The sequence below is a fragment of the Helianthus annuus genome, chromosome 7 (assembly GCF_002127325.2).
Source record: "Helianthus annuus cultivar XRQ/B chromosome 7, HanXRQr2.0-SUNRISE, whole genome shotgun sequence".
In the NCBI taxonomy this organism is placed as follows: Eukaryota; Viridiplantae; Streptophyta; class Magnoliopsida; order Asterales; family Asteraceae; genus Helianthus; species Helianthus annuus.
The window spans coordinates 47,963,956-47,988,427 of NC_035439.2; the positions used below are offsets into that span (position 1 = coordinate 47,963,956).

At 40.7% G+C, this 24,472-nt stretch overlaps 1 protein-coding gene across 1 annotated transcript in view; it reads left to right on the forward strand.

The window, feature by feature from the left end:
• LOC118480183 (myocardial zonula adherens protein-like) overlaps positions 1-4,781 on the forward strand; it is a 36,701-nt gene extending 31,920 nt beyond the window's left edge. Inside the window, exon 4 of the mRNA XM_035974898.1 lies at positions 4,606-4,781. Within this exon, the coding sequence (XP_035830791.1) occupies positions 4,606-4,781 (176 nt within the window). The remainder of the gene's footprint in view (positions 1-4,605) is intronic.
• The last annotated feature ends 19,691 nt before the right edge of the window (positions 4,782-24,472 follow it).

A 24,472-nucleotide genomic window follows, 5' to 3' on the forward strand; every position in this document is an offset into this window, starting at 1 on the left:
TTTCGGGGGTGTGACAGGGATCCAAACTCTTTGACCCCCTCATAAGTTAATTACTATTAATACTATAACCCGGCTATTTAGGACTGTATCCCTGCTGACTCAGACTACTTAGCCGAGGGTAACGTCACCGCCAAAAGCGGGGCCTACCACAATTTTCATTAATAACTTAATTCATTATCTTCCAATAATCCAACCCTTTAGGATTGTATCCTTGCTGACTCAAACTACTGGGTTGAGGGTAACGTCGCCTTCAAAAGAGGGGCCTACTACAATAACTAAGATAATCTCTTAAACAAGTGCAAAAGTGCGAAAATAATCAAAGGTTATACTAATACACGAGTCGGATCCAAGTGATTCATCTTGTCTATCTGTTTTTTTATTTTATTTTATTTTTCAGCATTTAGTTAGTTTTTATTTTCTTAGTTTAAAAACCTTTTCTAACATTTTGATTTGATTAGACGTTGAGGATAAACCGGTACTAAAAGCTCTTGTGTCCTTGGACGACCTCGGTATCTTACCAACACTATACTACGTCCACGATGGGTGCACTTGCCCATATGTGTGTTTAGTGTTAGTGAATATCGTGTTTTATAAATTTAAAACTTGGCTAAAAGTGTAAAAAGGGCTTAAATATACATCTAAATTATATTACACTTCACACGCATCAAGTTTTTGACGCCGCTGCCGGGGACACAAGGATTTTAAGAAAGCTTAAAATCGACGGCCTAATCAGTTTTTCAAAACTTTTTTAAAACACGCGCATTTTTTTCTGCATTTTAGTTTAGTTTGCATTTACAGTAGCCTGAACACGGGGCCGTGCTCACTGAACACGCCCCCGTGCTGCACATTTTTTTTAGATACCCAGATACAGAGTCTGAACATGGGGCCGTGCTCGCTGAACACGCCCCCGTGCTCAACGTGACCAGTAACTTTAATTAAAACGCCCAGATATAGATCCTGCCACGGGGCCGTGTTCACTGAACACGGGGCCGTGTCCAGCTTCTATTTTCGTCTTTATTTTTGTTTTCTGGTCTCGAGACTTGGTTATGATCTGCTGAGTGATTCTTATGGATCAATACTCAGGAGGTTACAACTACACCTATGATGAGGATGATTATAGGGGTAATTATTGCACTAATTGTCGTAACACACGCTCGGTTCAATATAATAACTCATATCAACCATCCAATTCATACAACTATTATGAGGAGCCCAGGTACGAGCCATCAACTTCATATACATCCTATGAAGACCAAAGGTATGAACCTCCTCCCTCATACTCATATTTTGATGAACCAAGGTATGAGCCTTCATACTCATACTTTGAAGAGTCAAGATATGAGCCACCACCTTCATACTCTTATTATGAGGAACCATGGCGTGAACAACCCACCTCATATGAGTACTATGAAGAACAAAGTTTCGACCCTTATCCATCATATACTTACAATGAAGAACAATGGTGTGAACCATCTACTTCATATGAGTACTATGAGGAGCCAAGGATCGAACAACCGGATTCAAGCTTTGAGGATCCAAATTCTTTTTCTCTCACCGAAGTGACCAATAGGATATTATAACACATTAAAACTATCGAACGTTGCATAAAAGAATCTCGCGCAAGGGAAGAGGAGTCCCGCGCAAGAGAAGAATTAAATTGTAATAATAACGTAGAGATAGTTGAAAATGTAAAAATGGAAGAACAAGAAAGTGAAAAACCGACACATGAGTTAAACAACGAAAAAGGTGAGTCCGATAATGTTAAAATTCAAGAAGAGTCTAATTTTGAAGAAATTAATCTCTTGTCACCTACTTTCGAAAATCCTTGTTTAGTAACCCCTCATGCTAAGTTTTTAAAAGAGTTAAACACTAATATTAAATTCAAAGAAATGGTAAGTGTTAAGTTAACTAATGATCAAACCTTGCTAATAAAAGAAGATCCTTTTGAAATTAACATTACACCGGTTCCATGTTTCTTTCAAAATTCATTTATTAGTAATATCACCATTGATAAAGATCTTTGTGTTAACATAATGCCTAACTACATTTTTGAAAAATTAAGTATTAGTGGCTTTACTCCACCTCAAATACCCATTTTTCTATCCGATCGAAAAGTGATAAAATCAATCGGTGTAGTTGAAGATGTTTTGGTTCAAACAAATCAAATGGTAATCCCAACCGACTTTGTCATCCTCGATGACACTCCTTTAGTCTTGGGAAAACCTTTTGTACAAACTCATAAAGCTGTGAAAAACCGGAAATTCAACAATCTACATCTTCAGTTAGGGGCATTCAAAAGGAGCATAGATCTTGAGCATTCAATGAAATATCCTTTTGGCAATAATGACCCCCTAATTGAAGATGAAGCTGAACCACCCGATACAACTGAAGAAGATGACCACTTTGTTGAAGAAGAAGTCGCCATAGAACAAACCTTTAAGGTTCTTGATTTAGATGAGCCACAAAATAAGGTGTCTTCTAAAGACCCACCCATTGAGCTCAAAGAACTTCCTAAAGGTTTGGAATATGCTTTTCTAGACAAAGATGGTAGTTTACCTGTAATTATTTCTTCTAAATTAAGTAACATAGAAAAAGAGAAATTAATTAATCTTCTTGGAAGCTTATAGATATTAAAGGAATAAGTCCTTCCATGTGCACGCACAAAATTTTAATGAATGATGACTACAAAATAGTAATTCAACCACAACGAAGAGTAAATCCCAATGTACAAGAAGTGGTTAAAAATGAAGTCATCAAGCTACTTGACGCCGGCCTAATCTACCCTATCTCCGATAGTCCGTGGGTGAGTCCCGTCCAAGTAGTCCCAAAGAAAGGAGGTATGAAGGTAATAACTAATGAGAAAAATGAACTAATACCAACAAGGACCGTCACAGGATGGAGAGTTTGTATAGACTATAGACGATTAAATGAAGCAACAAGGAAAGACCACTTTCCTTTGCCTTTCATCGATTAAATGTTAGAACGACTATCCGGTCATTAACGGCATCTAATTACGTGATTAGCGAACGATTAAGGAGATAATTAATAGTGTTTAAGGCCTTAATTAACCTAATTAGGCTCTTAGTATGCCTAGGAACGCTTATCAGACGTGATAGTGCGCGTATGGAGATTTCTGGAGAAATCTGCGGAACGATACACGGAAACGAACTGACACCGTATAAACTACTGACAACGCCATCGATTACAAAGTTTATACATATAACATATACTTATGGATTACGTTTTGCGAAAATATTATGCTTTCAAACAACACCAAACGCAAATGCGAACGAAAAACGCGGAAACAGTAACGCACCGACAATCAACGACGAAACAAAAGCATCAGATGCGCGTATTAACTTAAAAACTGAAATATTATGATATATTTAGCTTCGTTTTTAAATCTTACTATCCGTAGTTGAAAATGAATCGAAAAACGAGTTAAGAATGACGACCGAGTCAATTTTACGTGTTTTAACTCACTCGACAAAATACGCGTCGAATATTGATTTCTGACGAAATCTTTGAGTATTTTTCGACTTAACATTATAATTTACGACATATACAAACTTCGAGTTCGAGAAACGGGCTTCAGAATTGTTACTGGGCTGCTCCAACCCGCTAACGGGCCTCGGGCCCAACCCACTAAACCATTTGGTTAACCTAACTATATAAACACCTTATCTCATTTTTTTTTTGTTCATTTTGATACCCTAAACAATCTGCACACAACTACAGTACGTCTGTTGCTCTGCATCTCCTTCACAGGGCCGGTTATCAGCAAGTTCAGAGTGAGCTTGAGAACAGGGCCCAAATAATTAAAGGGCCCAAAATTTTTATGTTTTCTTTATATATATAGCCCAATTTTTTAACAGGCCCCAAAGTTTGGTAACAAACCCAATCCCTTAACTGATTATAGGAAATCAAAAGTCGCGTACGCTGCTGCAGGAAATCAAAAGTCGGTCGCTGCTTGCAGGAAATCAAAAGTCGCGTACGCTGCAGGAGTGCGATTCAGGAATCATCAACAATTCAACATCCGGAGACATCCGCAGGTTCCAAGTTTAACCGTAAAACTTTTGTTGATTGATTTTAACTGTAATACTGTTGTTCCGAAAAAGATTCAGATTAAATTAATCTGATTAATGATCATCATCCGCAGGTTCCAAACCTGCCCTGCAACTTCCCCACGGATGTCAAACGATTTATTAAAATATTTTTTTATTGTTATCAATATTCATATCGTATGATTTGATTAGAGTACTAGTGGATGGAAGTCTTTTTTTTTCTCGACCAATAATGAAATGGCAAGTTATTATGGGAAGAGGTGTGGGTACTATGAAAAGAATGATAAAAGTTAGTGGATGTGACTAGAGAAAATAAAACTATGATATATGTTATATTTTATAAATATTTGTAGAGAAAAGCATAGAAATAAAGGTTAACGATCTTAGTGTCGTTTCGAGTCTGATTTCGAGTTTACGAGTCGCTAAGTGTTTCTGTGTTTTCATATCCTGATTTCGATAATTTGATTGATTAAACTGTTATTTAGATAATTAGTTTATTTAGATAATTGTGATTGAATGGATTTTATTCGTTAATATGTAGAAATTATGTCTCCCGTTCCTAAATACAAACACCTATCCGGCCATCAAAAACGTAAGAGGAAGAAGCTAGAGGAAGAGAAAAGAAAGGCAGACGAAGTAAAACAAAACCGAATACACAAGGAGTTGATCGAGAGCTTTGCTTCAAAAAACGCTAGGAGAACCACACTGTTTGCTTAGCAAGTAAGCTCGATATTTTGATCATTTTTGCTATCTATTTTTGTTAATTTGTTTTATCTATTTCATAACAATTATCGTAGTCGTAGTATTATGAATTTTTAGTTATATAATTGAATAATTGATGAGTTTATGTTATATAAAGATTTGCGAATAGGGCCCAAATTTTTTATCTCGAACAGGGCCAAAATTTTTTTTAGGATTTTCGGAGACGGCCCTGCTCCTTCACACTACAACACACAGACAAAAGACCAGGGAACTCATCTCCTTCATACCCACACCACACATACAGCTCCTGTATCTCTCTCTCTCTCTCGAATCCACCTGTGAACACAAGATATTTCTCCCACACACCACAACAACCTCCTCACCCTCTCAACCTGCTGGAGCCGACAATCGGAGCCGGAACCGGCGGCCGGTTTCTTTCTCCGGTCGCGCACGACACCCACATCCCTCGTCTCTCTCTCTGATTCGCTTTTCCGGCACTCAAACACCACTCAGTCGCACTCACACCCCCTCGTTCTCTGATGATGGTAATGAGGTAGGACGAAGATGATGATGTGTTGATGATGATCGACGGCCAGAATAGCCGATGGTGCGGCGGCGGTGCTTGTTTTCACCCGACGACGACGACAAGGTTTGTGATTCGGTTCAAGTTTTAGTTCAGTCACGGAGATCAGTTTTAGGTGTTGCACGGGTCAACAGGTCAGCCCCGATTCTTTTTTTTTTGGTTTCTCCGACGTGATGTTGAGTGATAACGGCGACAACAATGGTGGAGATGTGGTTCAGTTTCGAGTATTAGTCAGCTTGGGGTGTTTTGAGTGTTTTGGTTCAGTTTTGGTTGGTTTAAGATGCTTCGGATTCGGTTAGGCTTGACAAAATTCTCGGTTGGTTCATGTTCGGTTTCTGGTCTCGGTCATAGCAGGTCGGTCAACAAGCAGGTTCGGGTCTCGGCTCGTATCTCGGTTAAGTTTTGAGCTCAGTCAAGCAGATCAAAGAAAGTCAACATCAGTCAAAGTCAGTTTTGGCTCGGGTCAGAATTGGTCAACAGGATCGGCTCGGTCAACGCGGTCAGGTTCAGTTTTGGTGCGGTGCGAGTCGACTTGGTCAAACCAAGTCAACTCGGTCAAACCTGGTCAACTCAGTCAACGTGAGTCAACCCAGTTGACTCGGTCAACTCGAAGGACCCGGTAAAGTTTTAAGCGTAGCAAATTAGTTTACGTTAGACTTTATATAGTTAAACGCGAAACCGAGCTCGACCGATACTCTAGCGCTTAGTTACGTTTTTTATAGAGTTGATGAAAACTATATTTAGATGATTATATTGATTGAAATGTTGTTAAATTTTTGACAAATAACGACAACTTTGATTGTCGGGGCAACCTAAAAACAGGGGAAACTCTGCCCAATTTTCGTTAAAAACCCAAAACACGACACGTAATTTATGATCTAAAAACGACACTTATCGAATTTCGAATTCTTCTTATAAAATAAATATAAATATATATTTATTTTGGCGACTTTACGAATTACAAATAAAGTTATAACATTCGATGAATACTATTTATCTTTATTTTAAACCACTAACACTCGAATCTTATTATCTTATTTCAAAACGCGTTTAGTCTCAAAACATGCTTTTACAAAACGAGTTGTATGTCGAATGTCGAGAATTCTGAACATTTGTTTAAATGTAATGTCTATATGTATTTCAAACAATCGACTTCGTACATTGGTATGAAATAAGTATAACATTTTATATTTATTTTAAACCCCGACTTTAAACTTTCTAAATAGCTAAATATAATTTTTATATTTATTTCAAACTTTTGATATTCGGAAATCTTATGAAGTAAATATAGTTATTTATATTACTTTCAATTATTTAGGGTCCGAATATCCTTATAAGACGATCACAAATGTTTGAATTCATTTCAAACATCAAGCTTTCGATATATAGATACGTATGTATATATGTTCACTTATTTCCATGTTAGGACAACTATGACGACACGATCCGTTATTCACCTACGTATTTCTATTCGCGACAACTAATACGACGCCATAAGTACATTTATATTTAAATATTTAAATGTATATATATACTAAACCATTCGAAAACTAAGTCGTTTTCGAGACTTTGTTTTTATCCCGATTATAAGCGGGACCAAATAACCATAGATTGGCTATTCTAAATCAAAACAATAACACCTTCATAGAATCGTTGAGTTAATGACTCGATAGAGCTCGGACACGTAGTTTAGCTACGTTTTAATTAGAAACTTATAAGTGATTTACTTGTTTGGAATGCTATAGTTGCACGCTAGCGAGTCACGTTCTTGGAACGGCATCACGGAAACACCATTAGCTAGCTTTGCACAGGAATGTCAAGGTGAGTTCATAACCCCCACTTTTTACTGTTTTACATTTTTATAAATGTTTTCGGGGGTGGAAAGACATGCAAGTTTTTGCAAAAGCAAACACTATTTTGATGAACGAAAACACATATTTATAAACCATGTTGCAAATGAATTCCAACAAACTCAAAAGGTTTACGAAAGGTTTATACTAAACATACCGGTTTTACAAAACAAACGCGTATTTTCGCAAACATGCATGATTTTCATGACTAGTGACGAGAATGTCCTAGTTACTACAATGGGACTGGGTTGGCCTGCGTACGAAAAACGAGACAACTCAGTGAGATCATGTCCCCCTTTTCTTTCACGTTTCGGTTTACAACTTTCGGGGGGAAATACATATCAAACTTAGGTATGATTAAGTTATGGAATGAACTCTTAGATCATGTGAGCATAGGCTATAACTGAGGTGCCATTAATCCTTTTGAGGACCAAGGAACAAAGGTTAGATCTAATGGGTACGGGCGAGCCCCACTCACTGTCCATGGGTGACCACTTAGAGTGCTGTTGTGTCCCAGTCGAGGTGATTCGACACTAAAAATTGCCTACGCGGGTTGAGTACCTCCTATGTCGTCGCATATATTAATGTCCTCGCGAAACATTAATGATCAACATGTTCATAGACGCTTTACATACCAACTCACAACACTATAACTTTCTTATGTTTTTAATATGCATTTGACGCAAACTCATACTACATGGATTTACAAACTTGGGTAACGTTTTCAACTTATGTACAAGTAAGAGGACGAGTTGGTCCTGCTTACAAAGACTCTCGTGGGCTAGACTCACAGTTTTCATATATCATGCCGAGAAAATGATTTTACTATATTTTCTCAACAACTTTAAAACCGGTTACCAAACAGATTTATTTTAAATCTTTTCAAAACAAACTATGTACTCGCTCAACCTTATGTTGACTTTTTCGCATGTTCTTTCTCAGGTGGCAATTTTCAAAACTATGGAACGGTTGGAATAGGAGAACCCATGGGAATTCGAGTAATTAGCAGGCGTTAAATTTCTAGAAGTCTTAGCTTATTTGCTTCCGCTGTGCAATGAAGATACCGGTCCAGTCACGCCAGCTCTGATATTTCGGGGTGTGACAGTATATGTACTCACTTGAGATTGCTTTGAAGTCCTTGTATAACAACCAAACAATGCTAGAGATCACGGATATCAAACGACACCTAATATAGGTAACTATGTTAATATACCGGACCTAAATCGGAGGATTGGATAGGATGAGAGTTCGTAAACCAAACGAGTATGGAGACTCGTGTAATATGGTTTAACAAAGCCCACATACTAAAATGAAACCTAACCTAAGTGCTTACGACCCATTACGACCCGTTTAGGTAGCTTATGCTACCTTAACGCGCCGTTCGCGTAAAACACGTTTGGAACGCCTAACGTCGTGACCATAAGGTATAACCTCGGAAGGTTATTCCCTATACAACTATGGTCACCCAATGCGTTTGGTCAGATCCTAATGATCGACCAAATGGCTCGGGTTCGAAAGTATAAGCGATTGCTTAGATCGCTTACCTTACAACCCTACATAAGCACTATACTAAAAGTGACGAGCTAAGCATGTTAGAACATGCTTAACTAAGTTTAGAAAAACAGGTTTGGTATCAAAACAAACGGTTTTGATACCTATTAGTAGTTTGGTTACAAAATACGCAAGAATGCACATTTTGGCCGAAACTACGACTCGTCACTGAGCCTAGATAACGTGGTAATCAGTAGGTGTAGTCACTATGGACTATAACCATCGTGATCACGCTCACGTTATGAAGTCCAAACGAACTTCGTGTTGACCATAAACTGGTCAACGCAGAAAGTCAAACAAAGCTTGACTTTTGGACTCGAAAAGCGATAAAAGAACGAAAGAACACTTACGAAGGGTCCCCGAAAGCTAATCTTGATCCAGGAGCTCAGGTATGAAGCAATGGCATCAACTTAGAGTTCTTTGATCAGATTTGTGGGTTTTAAACAAGAATGGGGGGGGGTATTTATAGGATATGCAAGACCGTTAGGATCGTTTATCGATTTACGTGCTCGAATCTCGTCCGTACAAGTGTCGCAAAGTTGTGGTATCATAATGTGACCCCAACCCCAGAGATTTGCAAAGGGCATTGCCCTTTGGAGGGCCGAAAGGCTGCTAGCAGCTGGAAAAACAACCTTTGCTAATCTGAAGGGTTGTCGTGGGCCGCGTAAAGGGTCACCCTGGGCTTACGCGGGCCGCCTGGATGTCCTGATCAGAAGACAACTTTCAAAAATGACAGTTTAGGTCCCTGTTGTGGTTTAAGGCCATTTCCGACATGTTTAAGGCCTGTTAAGCCATCTTTAAGGCCCTAAAATGATGCTTAAACATTGTGGACATGAAACATGCTCAAAAATATGCCGGATGTCGGTTCGTTTGGCCGTACGATCGCGATGTTCGCTTAATTACGACAGAATACGCATAAGCGCGAAAAACGATCCAAATGACCCGACGAATGGATTTTTCTTATGCCAAACACTAAGGCATAATATTATGATGCTTACATAAATTTTTGGATGTCCGGATGTATTCAGAACATAAGTTATGCGCGAAAGTGCAAACTTATGCACTTTTTGACACTTTTAGTCCCTGAATGATCCAAAAGTTTATTTTAGCACACTGAACCCCTCGAAGCCTATTTCTAAGCTATATAAAAGGATATTTAAGGTGAGTTTAACTTATGGTCATGTTCCGGAATGTCTGTTACAGTTCAAATTGGCATACTTTCGCAATTTGTCAAATTTAGTCCCTGTAAGCGAATTAACTTGTTTTTGCCATACAAAAGCCTTCAAAACTTATTTCTAAGTTATGTAAAGGTTATTTAAGGTATGTTGAGTATATGTTGATGTTTCGGAGTATTTGTCGCATTAAACTGAGTACGTTTATGCACCAGTTTGCGTATAATTCTCCAGAAAGCGATGCAGAGTTTAAAAATTGAACAAGAGTCAAAACATGAAAAATGTAAAACATAACCAAACAAACATTGGGATCAAATAACATTGTTTTATTGATAACTTAACTGTTCACAATGATTTCAAGCACAAATGTTACAGTGTTGGTGATTTGTCTCATAAACTGATATGATCCTCTTACACAAACTCACAAAAATATTGTTTGTAAATATTTCTTTGCTGCATTTCTTTATATAAATCCAAAAATATTTGAGTGTGTTTTAGTATAATATTTTGAAAAATTCAAAAAGATTTTCGGCAACTGATGTTGAAGAGCTGATTTTCAAAATTCCGAGTGCTAAACATGATGATCATTTTGAGGGGGAGTCTGTGTTTAAAATGATAATATTTTGAAATGTTTGTTTTCAAATGGTTCATCAGATCTTATTATTGTTAAATCATTTTGGTTGATTTTGAGGGGGAGTCTGTAAATATAAATTTGTCAAATGTTAAATTTGTGAAATTTATTGTGAGGTAGAGAATGTGCAGGATAGCCTGGATTCTGAGTTTGAGTAAAAAGCCAGGTCATGATCCTGATCTTGTGAAAGCTTATAGCATATCGAAAGGGGGAGTCTGAAGATACCTGAGTAGAATGTGAGCCAAATTATGATCATGGAACTGATGAACTTAAGGAATCAAGAGATCTGATAAAGAGAATTGGAGAGAAGATAGAGTCAAGTTCAGATCCTGGTAAAAGAAAGACAGGAGATTAGACTGATAAAGACTGAAGATGTGGAAGGCTCGACACTTAAGACTCGTCAACATCCGAGGGGGAGTCTGTTGGTGCATACGTTTGTCGACTTCGTCTTGTATCGAGTCTTGCATTATTCAGGGCATGAAGATCAAGAAATCAAGTCAAAGAGTTAATTCCGCATGAATAGGCTAATTCTGCTTGAAGATGTCAATATGTAATTCCGCACGGAATTAACGAGTAATTCCGTTTGTGTTTAATTCCGTTTGTATTGTTATTCCGCTTGAGTCTGTTTCAAACGGAATTAGGTTGGCTATATATAGGAGTAGGTCCGTTTCATTTGGAACGGAATTAGGAAGGGTTGTTTCTGACGGCGAAGCTCTGTCGAAGTGTCTTCGTGGTGTAATTTGTTACCAGATCAATAAACAAGACAGTTTAAGTGAATTACTAGCTGAATCGAACTCATTATGTCTGTTTCCGCCTTTCATTTTGAGTAGACGCCTCTGAACGACTCGTTTCGGGTCTGCACACGATCCTACAGGAATCACCCCGGTCCGTTCAGTTAACTGTCCATGACGGTTGTTCATTTTCAACCCGTTAAGTCGGTTATCTCGTTGATGGAAATCAGATCTCAGACCGACACATCACTAGAGAAGAGTGGAAGGCCTGAATGAGCTCTGATTCTATCGGTTTTGAGTGCATGAGTGTAAAATAGTTGAAAGAAAAGTTATGAAAACATCTTTCAATCCTGCTAATCTTAAAATGTTTAGATTTATTTGAAATCAGTGTTTAAACATGTTGAAATCTCTTAGATCTGGGTTGTTCTTGGTGGAATGAAGCCAAATCTTGAAGTTCATAAGAACCCCATGATGACATCATCCTAGAACACCTCAAATCAGCCGATTTCATGGTGAAAGTGAAAATTCAAAGGTGAAAATGATGAAGAAGTGTGTATAGATGATAGAAGTACAAGATTTGAGGAAGAAACTTATAAGAATCGCGTGAAATCGAGAGAAAATAGGCTGAGAAGTTGAAGGGTCGCACCAGAGCTGTCACATCACTGTTCAAGTGATGTGACAGGTGCTATCTATAGGTGCCAAAAAAGGAAAGGCGGTGCAGGCGACGGATCGGGGGGCAATCCGATCGGATGGCCATCCGATTGGATGGTCATCCGTACGGATAGCCATCCAATCGGATGGTCATCCGTACGGATGACCATTCGATCGAATGGTCATTCGTTCGAAGGTCTCCGGCGAGTTGCGTTTCGACGTTTTGTTTCGTGTGTTGAGTGTTGCGATGCGTTTAAGCGAGTGTTGATTAAGTGATTGCGATAGATTTAGATAATAGTCACACAAATAACATAACTAACTTACGACAACATAAATAAACTTGCATTTCCAGTTCGCGATGAGATTGCGTTGCGATAGAGTTGCGATTACGTTTTCGATTAATCACCACAATTACACAATAACATGCACAAGTAACACATCAATAGCACACACACACGTAAAACAATATACAGAACCTACCGTTCCGGTTGCGATGCGATGCGATTAGTGATAAATAGGTTAGCGATTAGCATCGATTAAACTACGATTATTACAGATACTCCACATAATACAAGTAAAGTAAACAAATTAAAAGATTCGATTACAAGTCAAGAAAGTACAATCAATAATTAAGCAAGGAGTGACAGATCGCATTTAGCAATCTTTTCTTCCTTTGACTTATACTTTGACTTCCAGAACGCGGGTTGTTACATGTAACCTGGTTTAATGCAGGATTAAACATCTGTAAACCCAGGAACAAATTACCTGGCTCTCTCCCCCTATCAAATAACTATATATTTGACATTTAAAGTATTCAAACACCACAAACTTTCATAGATAATCAAGTTCAACTTAATAACCTTGAATCATCTGATTATCTGCCAAGTCCAAATTAATGACCTTGGAGACTTTCACAAACTGTTTTTAGATTTTTCATTACAAAACTTCAAGTTTCAAATTAATGAACTTGTTTATGACATTTTCAACATACTTAGATTTTGAAACTCAACTTTCCAACACCGGTTGTCAAAACATAATGTGAAACAAAATCTTTTTATATTTAACAAATTTTATGCTAAAACACTCTCAAAATCTTTTTGTAATTTTTCTTTAAAGAAATGCAATAAATAAGTATTTACACATATATTTTGTTTGAGATTGTATCAGAGGATCATATCAGTTTATGACACATCACTAGCACCATTGATCTTTATAAACTTTAAGTTCTAAACGATTCACTTAGAGTGTCAGTATACTGACCCACTTAAATTTTCACACAAACTTCAATTGATTCACGATACGAGATTAGTGTTTTAAGAACTTAACTTTTTCGTGTATCCTACCTCAGAATATACTCCCGTATCAAGATTCCCTGGATTCAGTCGTACAGGTGAATATACCTAAGTGATATTTGTCTCTGGGTTAGTGCGACACATTGAGAGCTCATGTTAGAACTTCCGTTTAATCAAGGAGATGAAGGCTCGACTTAAAGGTGTGTTCTACTTAGGAATATTCTTTACAACTGCACTTGATATATATCTTTCGATATTATCTCAATTTTTATGCAGGGGAAAGCTTTAAGCGCAAAAGTATTATACAAAGTCTAGGCTATTGCTGACGAAAATCAGAAGACCGAGTATGTCACACCCCAACCGATGGCGGAATCATCGGGGCGTGACACTGAGCGAAACAAATTGTTCAGAAGTTTCCATAACAACTATTTATATAATCCAGTTAAAGATACGTCCCATACCGTATCCCGAATAAACAAACATGTCATTACAGATAATCATCCAAACAAGAAATTCCGTTCCGACAACTCAGATTCAAATATTATTACAGCAATTGTTTATCTGCTTCTAGACCCCTATTCTGTTGTCTTTCTGGCTGTAATGCCAGAGGACAAGATTTACAGACAACTATGCCTCAGACGCTTGTTCTTGGCAGACAACTATTTGTTGGGGGCTTCTAGAAACTTATTCTAGCCTCGCTTTCCTAGCAAATAAGCATCCTAATTACCTGTCACATACGTTAAAATGAAGTCAATACATAAAATGTAAAGGTGAGCATACAAGTTTGATAATAGCATATAGAGTTCGAATAGTTTACGCATAACCAGCACGTACACAGAGGAAAATGAAGCATGTTAATTATCGACATGGACCTATCGATACCAATGACTGCGGGTTGACCGTCCGAGACGGTTCGCAATACATGATTACCACCGTAATCCATGCAAGTAATTGTCCTTAACAACCCCCGTGTGAACGGGTGCTGAGTCCAAACTATAGTACTACGTCGTTAAGGCAGATAGACAACATTCCACGTGTAAACACAATCAACAAGCATTCATTAAGTCACGTAATACATGCATATTGGTTAGCGTTCAAATAGTTGAGTAGTGTGATCGTTTGTGTTTTGATATAAGTAACGTATGTAACACCCAAAAGTGCTAAAAGCAAAAAGGGATCGAGTATACTCACAGTGATTAATTATGGATTGAAGGGAGCGCTGAGAGTAGGGTTAGCCTGAATAGTTTGATAGCACAACAATGAGTAATCGTGGAAAGATAGAGAAGTGTGAATGGATCGAATAGGCTGGTATGTCCGTTTGGACAGTCTTGTTCGATCGGCCGGTAGGCTCGATCGGCTGGGCCATTCGAGTGGATTGTTTCTTCCTCTGGTGTGTTTGTGTTTGAGGATTTGAACTTTTGAAGTTTTCGTTGTAGTATATGAGAACACTAAAATGTTCTTACCTTTCAGGTCGATCGATCGAACGGTCTGTTCGATCGGCCGGCTTAACTGATTCGGCTGGGAACCTTTGAAGTGATTCTCGATAGGATGTCGTTCGATCGAACGGGCTGTTCGATCGGCTGGCATTCCCTACTACGAACGAATTGTAGAATCAATCAAGTGTTGAAGCATAGTATCTCATGATCCGAAGAGTAATGTTTACCAATCGAGTAGCCTACTCGATCGAACATCACTTCGTCAATACCATACCTCAGGAAGTTTGAAGAATGCGACGCCATGTGCTAGCCGATCAGCTGGCCCGGTCGATCGGTTGGCATGTCCGATCGGCTGGGCTGTTCGAACAGCCTAGCCGTTCGGCCAGCAAGTCTGACCTGGTCGGCCTTTCGTCTAACTCTTGGCTGTTTAATTACTTGTCGTCATATCGAGGTAGTTTGATAACGAGTTGAACTATGATATCCTTCGTTCCTACTCGCTTCTTCGGCTCGGACAGGAATCACCCAAGTCCGGCCGGTGAACGGTTCGGAGCGTCGGTTTAGTGTTTAACCCGAAATCGGTGAACCTTGTTCATAGAACCCGAATCTTGAACCTCTTAGCTGTTAGCATGATTAGCTAGCCGGTTCAAGCTCCGTTTCTACCGATTTTAAGGTTTCGAGTGTAAAAGGTTGAAGAAAGTTGGAAATTATACATAAAAATATTAAGATTTGTAAGAATCTTAGTTTGTTCATGTGGAAATCGGTCAGATCTAAGCTATTCACGGTTGAATGAGGCCAAAGTTTGGTGTTCTTCAAGAACACCATGATGACATCTCCCAAGAACACTTAGATCTTGGTGATTTCATGGTTAGAAATCGAGTTTTGAAAGATAGAAAGGTGTAGAATCATGCAATGATCAACATCGTACAAGAATTAGAGTGAAAACTTACCGGAGTTGAGAGAAATCTGAGAAAAGGTGAAGAAGAAGGCTGGTTCGGTCAGAGCTTTCCAAAAATAGAAAGTGTGACAATGACAGCCCTATTTATAGGCTCCAAAAGAGGAAAGTGGCAGCCGATCGGCCAGGAGCTCCGATCGAATGGGCTGCTCGATCTGCTAGGAAGATGCTAGCCGATCGGCTGGCCTGTTCGATCAGGATGCCTCCTGTTCGATCCGCGACCCACTTGGAGTATTTCGCGACGATTTTCGATGTTTCGATTTCGATGGACGATGATACGAATACGATAGAGTTCCTAGTCAAATTACTTTCAGTCCCAATCACTATATCTACATACAAGCATCTACATTTCACGTTTCGATGTCGGTTTCGATTGAGTTTGATTGTCTTTCGAGTTTCGATTCGATTTTCGATTGATTCGCTTGTATACCACACCAAACATATAAATAAACATGCACAAGTAACACATAAGGCACACACACACATATAACAACACCAGAGTTCACATAGTTTGAGTCTCGAGTTTGATTGATAAATCGATTAACTTGGTTATTGATTGATTAACTTTATCGCATTGTTACTTCCTACTATTCACAGTCGTAAATCGGTCGCATTGATTAAACATTCGATCATTTCATTTAGACAACACTTACTCCACATAATACAAAAAGTAAAGAGAAACATTAACAGTCAAAGAAGTCAAAGTTGACTTGGACTTTGACTTTGACTTTGACATTTGAAAACACGGGGTGTTACAGCCTCCCCTTGTTTAGGGAATTTCGTCCCGAAATTAGGTCGAAGGCTACACAACGCCGTGATTTACCAATTTGATGCTTCAGATCTATTTATTTAAACAACTGCGGGTACTTGGACTTATTGTTGCTTTCGAGTTCCCAAGTGAACTCCGCACCTCGTTTGCCTTCCCATCGGACCTTCACGATCGGGATGCGAGAGCGCCTGAGTTGCTTGGTTTGGCGATCCATGATTTCTACAGGCTTTTCCACGAAGTGTAACGTTTCATTGACCTGAAGATCGTCGAGCGGTACAATTAGATCATGATCAGCAAGGCATTTTCGCAGGTTAGAGACGTGGAAAGTCGGGTGGGCGTTACTGAGTTCCTCCGGTAGTTCGAGTCTGTAGGCGACTTTTCGGATCCTTTCCAGAATCCTAAAAGGTCCCACATATCGAGGCGCGAGTTTCCCTTTCTTGCCGAATCGGACTACACCCTTCCAAGGTGATACCTTTAGGAGTACGTAGTCACCAACTTCAAATTCAAGGGGCTTGCGTCTTTTATCGGCGTAACTTTTCTGTCTGTTCCGAGCTTTCACCAAGTTGTCTCGAATCTGGTGGATTTTGTCAGTCGTTTCTTGTAGAATCTCGGGACCGGTTAGTTGCGAGTGACCGATCCCGTGCCATACAATAGGTGATCGACATCTTCTACCATACAAAGCCTCGAAAGGTGCCATTTGAATGCTGGCATGGTAGCTGTTATTGTACGAGAATTCCACCAATGGCAGGTGTTTGTTCCAACTACCACCAAAATCTATGACACACGCTCGGAGCATGTCTTCAAGAGTACGGATCGTTCTTTCAGTCTGTCCGTCGGTTTGAGGATGGAATGCAGTACTCAAATTAAGCGACGTACCAAGGGCCGCTTGAAACATTTCCCACAATCGCAAAGTGAACCGCGCGTCACGATCTGAAATGATGTCACGAGGCGTACCATGATTACAAATGATCTCGTCAGTGTAGATTTGGGCTAGTCGCTCCACCTTGTAGTCTTCTCGTATCTGCAAAAAGTGGGCTGATTTCGTTAGACGATCGACTATGACCCAAATACTGTCGTGACCTGATGGCGTGGGCGGGAGTTTTGTTATGAAATCCATAGCTATACTCTCCCACTTCCATATAGGTATCGGCGGTTGTTCGAGTAAGCCAGAAGGTGTTTGATGTTCAGCCTTGACTCTTGCACAAGTTAGGCAACTTCCAACGTATAGGGCGATATCTCGTTTCATACTCGGCCACCAGTACTTATAACGAAGGTCCTGGTACATCTTATTTGCACCGGGATGAATAGAATACCGGGATTTGTGGGCTTCATTCATGATAATCTTTCGCAATTCGGTCCGCTTAGGGATCCAAATTCGGTCCAGATAATAGAATATCCCATCGGATTTGCTTACCAACTGGGCTCCATCATGATAGATTCTCTATTTCTTCAATGTACGTTCGTTAAAGCAAGCATGTTGAGCTTCACGAATAAGGGTTTCGAGGTTGTGCTGGGCTTGGATGTTTCAGGTACTGAGCACGTAACTCTTTATGCTGAGCGCGTCGGCAACCACATTCGCCTTGCCTGGGTGATAACGAATCTCACAGTCATAATCGTTGAGAAGTTCTACCCATCGGCGTTGACGCATATTAAGCTCTCTCTGATTAAAGATGTGTTGTAAACTCCTGTGATCAGTGTAGATCGTACACCTAGTGCCATACAGGTAGTGTCGCCAAATCTTCAATGCAAAGACAACCGCGCCTAGCTCGAGGTCATGGGTTGTATAGTTCTTCTCGTGGATCTTGAGCTGACGAGATGCGTAGGCTATAACCTTGTCTCGCTGCATGAGGACACAGCCGAGACCAAGGATAGAAGCATCACAGTAGACAATGAAGTTGTCGCTTCCGTCGGGCAGCGTAAGAATCGGAGCGTTGCACAGCATATGCTTGAGAGTTTGAAAGGCAGTCTCTTGTGCGTTTCCCCACACAAAAGGCTTGTCCTTATGAGTAAGAGCGGTAAGTGGCACAGCGATCTTAGAGAATCCTTCAATGAATCGTCGATAATAGCCCGCTAGTCCGAGAAAAGAACGAACTTCAGACGGGTTCTTAGGCGTAATCCAGCTTTTGACGGCTTCGATCTTCGCGGGATCGGCATGGATACCCTGACTATTCACGATGTGACCCAGAAACTGTACCTCCTCCAACCAGAATTCGCACTTGGAGAATTTGGCGTAGAGTCGGTTCCCCTGGAGTAACTCGAGAACCAAACGTAGATGTTGCGCGTGTTCGGTTTTCGTTTTGGAATAAATCAAGACATCGTCGATGAACACGATGACGAAACGGTCAAGGTAAGGATTACACACGCGATTCATAAGGTCCATAAAAACCACGGGTGCGTTGGTTAGACCAAAGGGCATAACCACAAATTCGTAATGGCCATAACGGGTTCGAAAAGCGGTCTTAGGAATGTCTTCCTCTTGAATCCGCAACTGATGGTAGCCTGAACGTAGATCGACCTTAGAGAAACATGATGCACCTTGTAGCTGATCAGACAGATCGTCGATTCGAGGCAAGGGGTATCGGTTCTTGATGGTTAGCTTATTCAATTCCCGATAGTCGATGCACATCCGGAACGATCCATCCTTCTTTTTGACGAAGAGGACTGGCGCGCCCCAAGGAGAGGTGCTTGGGCGAATAAAGCCTTTTTCGAGTAATTCCTGGAGTTGATTCGAGAGTTCCCTCATTTCGGATGGTGCGAGTCGGTAAGGGGCTTTAGCAACGGGGTTAGCTCCAGGAATGAGGTCGATGCGAAAGTCGATATCACGACTTGGTGGTAGTCCGAGAAGATCATCAGGGAACACCTGAGGAAATTCACGAACCACTGGAACGTCTTTGACTTCAACTTTCTTTTTCTTTTCCTTCTCCGCTACTACAATGTTGTCCAAGAAAGCTCGGTATTTCTTGCGGAGATACTTGCTAGCTTGGACACATGACATAAACTTGAGACCTTTCGATGCTGTTTCACCGTACACACACAATAGATCACCATTCGCGAGCGAGAATCGTATCATCTTTTCAAAGCACACAACTTCAGCATGGTTTTCACGAAGAAAGTCCATGCCTATTATGTAACACCCCGTGTTTTCCAAAAGTCAAAGTCAAAGTCAAGAGTTGACTGTTACTGGAATTAAAGATCAATAAAGATTAATTTCATTTTAGTTTCATTTTGATTTTCATATTATTTGGAGTAAGTGTTGTATAATCAAACTAATCGGCCGATAATCGAACTGTGAATCAACGACCGACTGTGAATGATAGGAAGTAACAATGCAATAAAGCTAGTCAATTAATAATCAAGCTAATCAAATCAATCATCGAACTCAAGTGTGGATAATTTTAATGCTTTTATACGTGTGTGTGTGCCTTACGTGTTACTTGTGCGTGTTACTTTTATGTTAAAGAGTGTGGTGAATCAATCAAAATCAATCAAGAATCGAAGGATAATCAAACTCAATCGAAACCGACTTTGAAAATAGGTTGTAAGGATGCTTGTATGTTAGATATAGTAGTTGGGACTGAAAGTAATTTGAATAGGAACTCTATCCTACTCTACTCCTCAATTATCGAACTCGAAATATCAAAAATCGTCGCGAAACACTCAAAACCAGGCAAGCCGATCGAACAGGGCAACCTGATCGAACAGGCTAGCCGATCGAACAGGCTGTTCGATCGGGCAGCCGCTCGATCAGGGATGCTGTTCGATCAGCCAACCCTTTCCACTTTTGGAAGCCTATAAATAGTTTCCACTTTTGGAAAAGCTCTGACCGACCAGCCTCTTCTTCTCACTAAATCTCAGATTTCTCTCAAACCGGTAAGTATTTCGCTCTAATCCTTGTACGTTTTTGTTCATTAATCGATTCTCCATCTTTCTATCTTTCAAAATCTGAATTCCAACCGTGAAATCACCAAGATCTAGGTGTTCTTGGGTGATGTCATCATGTGTTCTTCAAGAACACTAGGTTTTGACATCATTCCACCATGAATAGCTTAGATCTAACCGATTTCCACATAAATAACCTAAAATCTACCAAAGATCTTAACATTTCACGGTGGAAAAGGATTGGAAGATGGGTTTTCATCTATCTTTCAACTCTTTTACACTCAAAAAGGTGAAAACGAGACTTGAACCGATTTACAAATCAATCTAAACAAACACATGGTTCAAGATTCGGGTTCTACCGAGAGATATACCGATTTCGGGTTAAACGTTAAACTTAGTTTCCAAACCGTCTCTGACCGAGTTTGGGTGATTCCTGCTCGAGTCAGTGGGCTAAGTGGGGATTTCAGTTTTGTGGTTCAACTCGTAGTCAAACTATCTTTAAATCACTCCAAGTAACGGGAATAACCAAGTGTTAACCGATAGGTTAACCAAGTCGAACAGCTGGCCGAACGACTAGACTATTCGATCGAACAGCTAGTCGAACGACTACGCCAGCCGATCGGTTAGGCTAACCGATCGACTAGCACTTAGACCCACAAACTCACAAGGTGTAGTATTGACTGAGTTCTGTTCGATCGATCGAGCCACTCGATTGTAAACATTACTCATCGAATCATGAGATACTTCACTTCAACACTGAACCTTTTCGAAACATTGGAATGTTACCCGATCGAGCATGCCACTCGATCGAGTGACAATTTGCCAAGTGTGCAATGCTAACCGATCGGTTGGACCAACCGATCGAACGGACTGTTCGATCGGCCAACTTGAAAGGTAATACAAACCATCATACACAAACACATCCTTCACATCAAAGGAAGAAACAATCCACTTGAAAGAACCAGCCGATCGAGCCAGCCGGTCGATCGAACGGGACGTTCGAACGGACTTTAACCCAATCGAACAGCCCACTCGATCGAACAGCCGTCCGATCGAATGGTCTATCCGATCCAGTTTCCACTGTTCACTTTTTCCGCATTACTCATTGTATTGTTATCGAACTATTCAGGCTAACCTATTCTCAGTGCTCCTTTCAATCCACAACCAACCACTGTGAGTATACTCGATCCCTTTTTGCTTTCAGCACTTTTGGGTGTTACATACGTAATCTACCAAATTCACAAACGACACGAACTATTTGAACGCTAACCTACTTGCATGTATTACTTGACTAAATGATTGCTGTTTATTATGTATACACGTGGAGTGCTATCTGCCTGCTTTAGCAACGTAGTACTATAGTTTGGACTCAGCACCCGTTCACACGGGGGTTGCTAAGGACAATCACTTGCATGGATTACAGTGGTAATCATGTATTGCGAACTGTCTCGGACAGTCAACTCGAAGTCGTTGGTATCGATGGTCCCATGTTGATGATTTACATGCATCGTTTGCCCTTGTGTACGTGCTTGGTTATGCGTAAACTTTTCGAACTTTATATGCTATATCAAACTTGTGTACTCACCTTTACATTATATGTATTGACTTTTATTTTAACGTATGTGACAGGTGTTTAAGCTACTAGCGTGCTAGGGAAGCGAGGCAATAATAAGCTTCTAGGAGCCTGTGACCTTAGGACAGTGTCCACATACCTGCTCCAGGGCCATAATTATCTGTAGATCTTGTACTGGCACCTGTAGTCAGTAGGATCTACAGTTAGCCGTCTAGAAGTCTTAAAACAATATTTAATTCGGTCTGTAATAATTAAGAATCTGAGTTGTCGGAACAGTTCCCATATTGTTTAGTTGATTTCTATGATAACTTGTTATTATTTGGGACACGGTATGGGACGTGTTATATAACTGAATTGTATGATAGTTGTTGTGGAAACTTCTGGACAATCTGTTTCGCTCAGTGCCGCGCCCCGATGATTCCGCCATCGGTTGGGGTGTGACATATTATGACATCAAAGCTTCTGAGTTGCATTGGAATAAGGTCGATTGGGAAGATGTGATTGTTGAGTTCGAGAGTACAATCACGGAGTACTGAATTAACGGCAATAGTCCTTCCCGTAGCGAATTCGACTTCGAATGACGAGGACAGATAAGAGCGCTTACGACTAAGGAGCTTCTCGAATTCAAACGACACAAAGCAGTTATCGGCTCCAGTATCAAACAAACATGATGCATAAATACCATTCACAAGGAACGTACCATTAACCACGTTGTTATCCGCCTGAGCCTGACGGGCATTGATGTTGAAGGTTCGGGCATGGTCTGCTTGCTGCTGTTGCTGAGGCTGCTGTTGCTGCTGGGGCTCTTGCTTAACCACCCTGTTCGGGCACCTGTTTGCAAAGTGGTTAGGGTCACCACATGCAAAGCAGACTCGAGCATTGGCTGTTGGTGCTTGAGCTGCTTGTTGGGCTTGAGGGGCAGGGAGTAGAGCTTGGTTGACAGTGGCTTGAACTAGGGCTTGACGGGGACCATGGCGGCAGTTTGCAGTGAAATGACCGTAAAGGTTGCAGTGAGCGCAGAAACGACAAGCCAGGCCCACTGGGTGATGATAAGAGCATGTCGGGCAGAGTGGGTGAGGGCATGTGTATGCACGCTTCGCTGGTGGTGCATTGATCACTGGAGCTGAGCGCTGGTGCTGCTGTTGTTGAACTGGTACAACTTGAAGAGGAGCAGCAGTGGTTGCGGCAACACAGCTCTTGTTGCTGGAGCTGTTGTTGTTGTGCTTCTTCTTCCTTCTTGATGACTTGGAGGATTGAGCAGATGAGTCGGTGGGTGTTGTGGTGGCTTGGTGCAGAGACTTGGTTTGCTTGTCCCAGAAACCAGACTTTACTCGCTTGTCATTGATCTCAGCGGCGAGTAGGTAGGTTTCTTCGATCGTTGCTGGCTTGGAGGCGTGAACAAAATCTGCTACACAGTCTGGCAGGGCTCGGATATACTTCTTGATGGTCATCTCTGGAGTCTTGACCTGATCGGGACATGTGATACTAAGCTGCTTGAAGCGAGCAGTGAGAGCAGCGTTGTCTCCGTCCTTCTGCTTGATGACCCAAAATTCATCCTCCAGCTTTTGGTGTTCATGAGGAGGGCAGAATTCATCGATCATAATTGCCTTCAGTTCCTCCCATGTCAGCTCGTAAGCTGCATCATTCCCACGCTTGTTTCATTCAGCAGTCCACCAGTCTAGGGCACGGGACTGGAAGACACCAGTAGCATTGAGAGTGCGGAGATTTTCGGGGCATCCGCTTTGTCGCAGAGTGACTTCGACCGAGTTGAACCAATGAAACATGGCAGTAGGGCCATCCTCACCGGTGAACTCCTTTGGTCCGCATGCTTTAAACTACTTGAAGCTAAAAGCAGTCTTGCTGGAATCTTTAGGGGTATCAGCATGAGATCCTTCCGACGACTTACTAGCGTTTTCATACACCTCACTCACAGCTTTCGCCACGGATTTGGAGATGATAGCAGCGAGACGTCTGTCTCTCTTTTCTTGGCGGGTCAGACGTTGACGTGATCCAGACGACGACATGGTCTGTAATAGACATCGTCACGGACTCAACACAACGTAATCGAATCTCATCTCACACGTCTAGACTACTAAAGCTTAGGAACACGTCGAAACACATATTACGTAATCTCATAGACACAAAAGCACAGAATCCACATAACCACAGAAGCACATAAGCAAGTAGAGCACACAAGCACTTAGTCATGAAAGGCACATACGCATTTAATCACAGAGGCAGGTAATGTCACGTAGTTCCCCTATAAGCACATATAGCATTCTGACTGCCTCAAGATCCTATCATTCAAAACTCGTGCGTCGTTCATATAGCTTATCGAATAGCATCGTATTAGCCTAACTTGATCGTACGGCATAACATAGCATAATATCGCCTGGATTGCAGCAACTGGAGATCGAATGGGGATAGAATAACAGTATGAGTCGTGTGTGTTGATCGAAATAGCAGTAAAATCGAATAATATCCAAAATATAAACACGTAAACAGAAAATCAACGAGTCATCAGAGTGCACGGTTGTGGTTCTCAGAATCGAAACCCATAAAATCGAGAGATAGATTGTCTGCGGCTACTAGACATCGACTATCCCAAGCAACTCGACTATTCACAGTAGACTTGT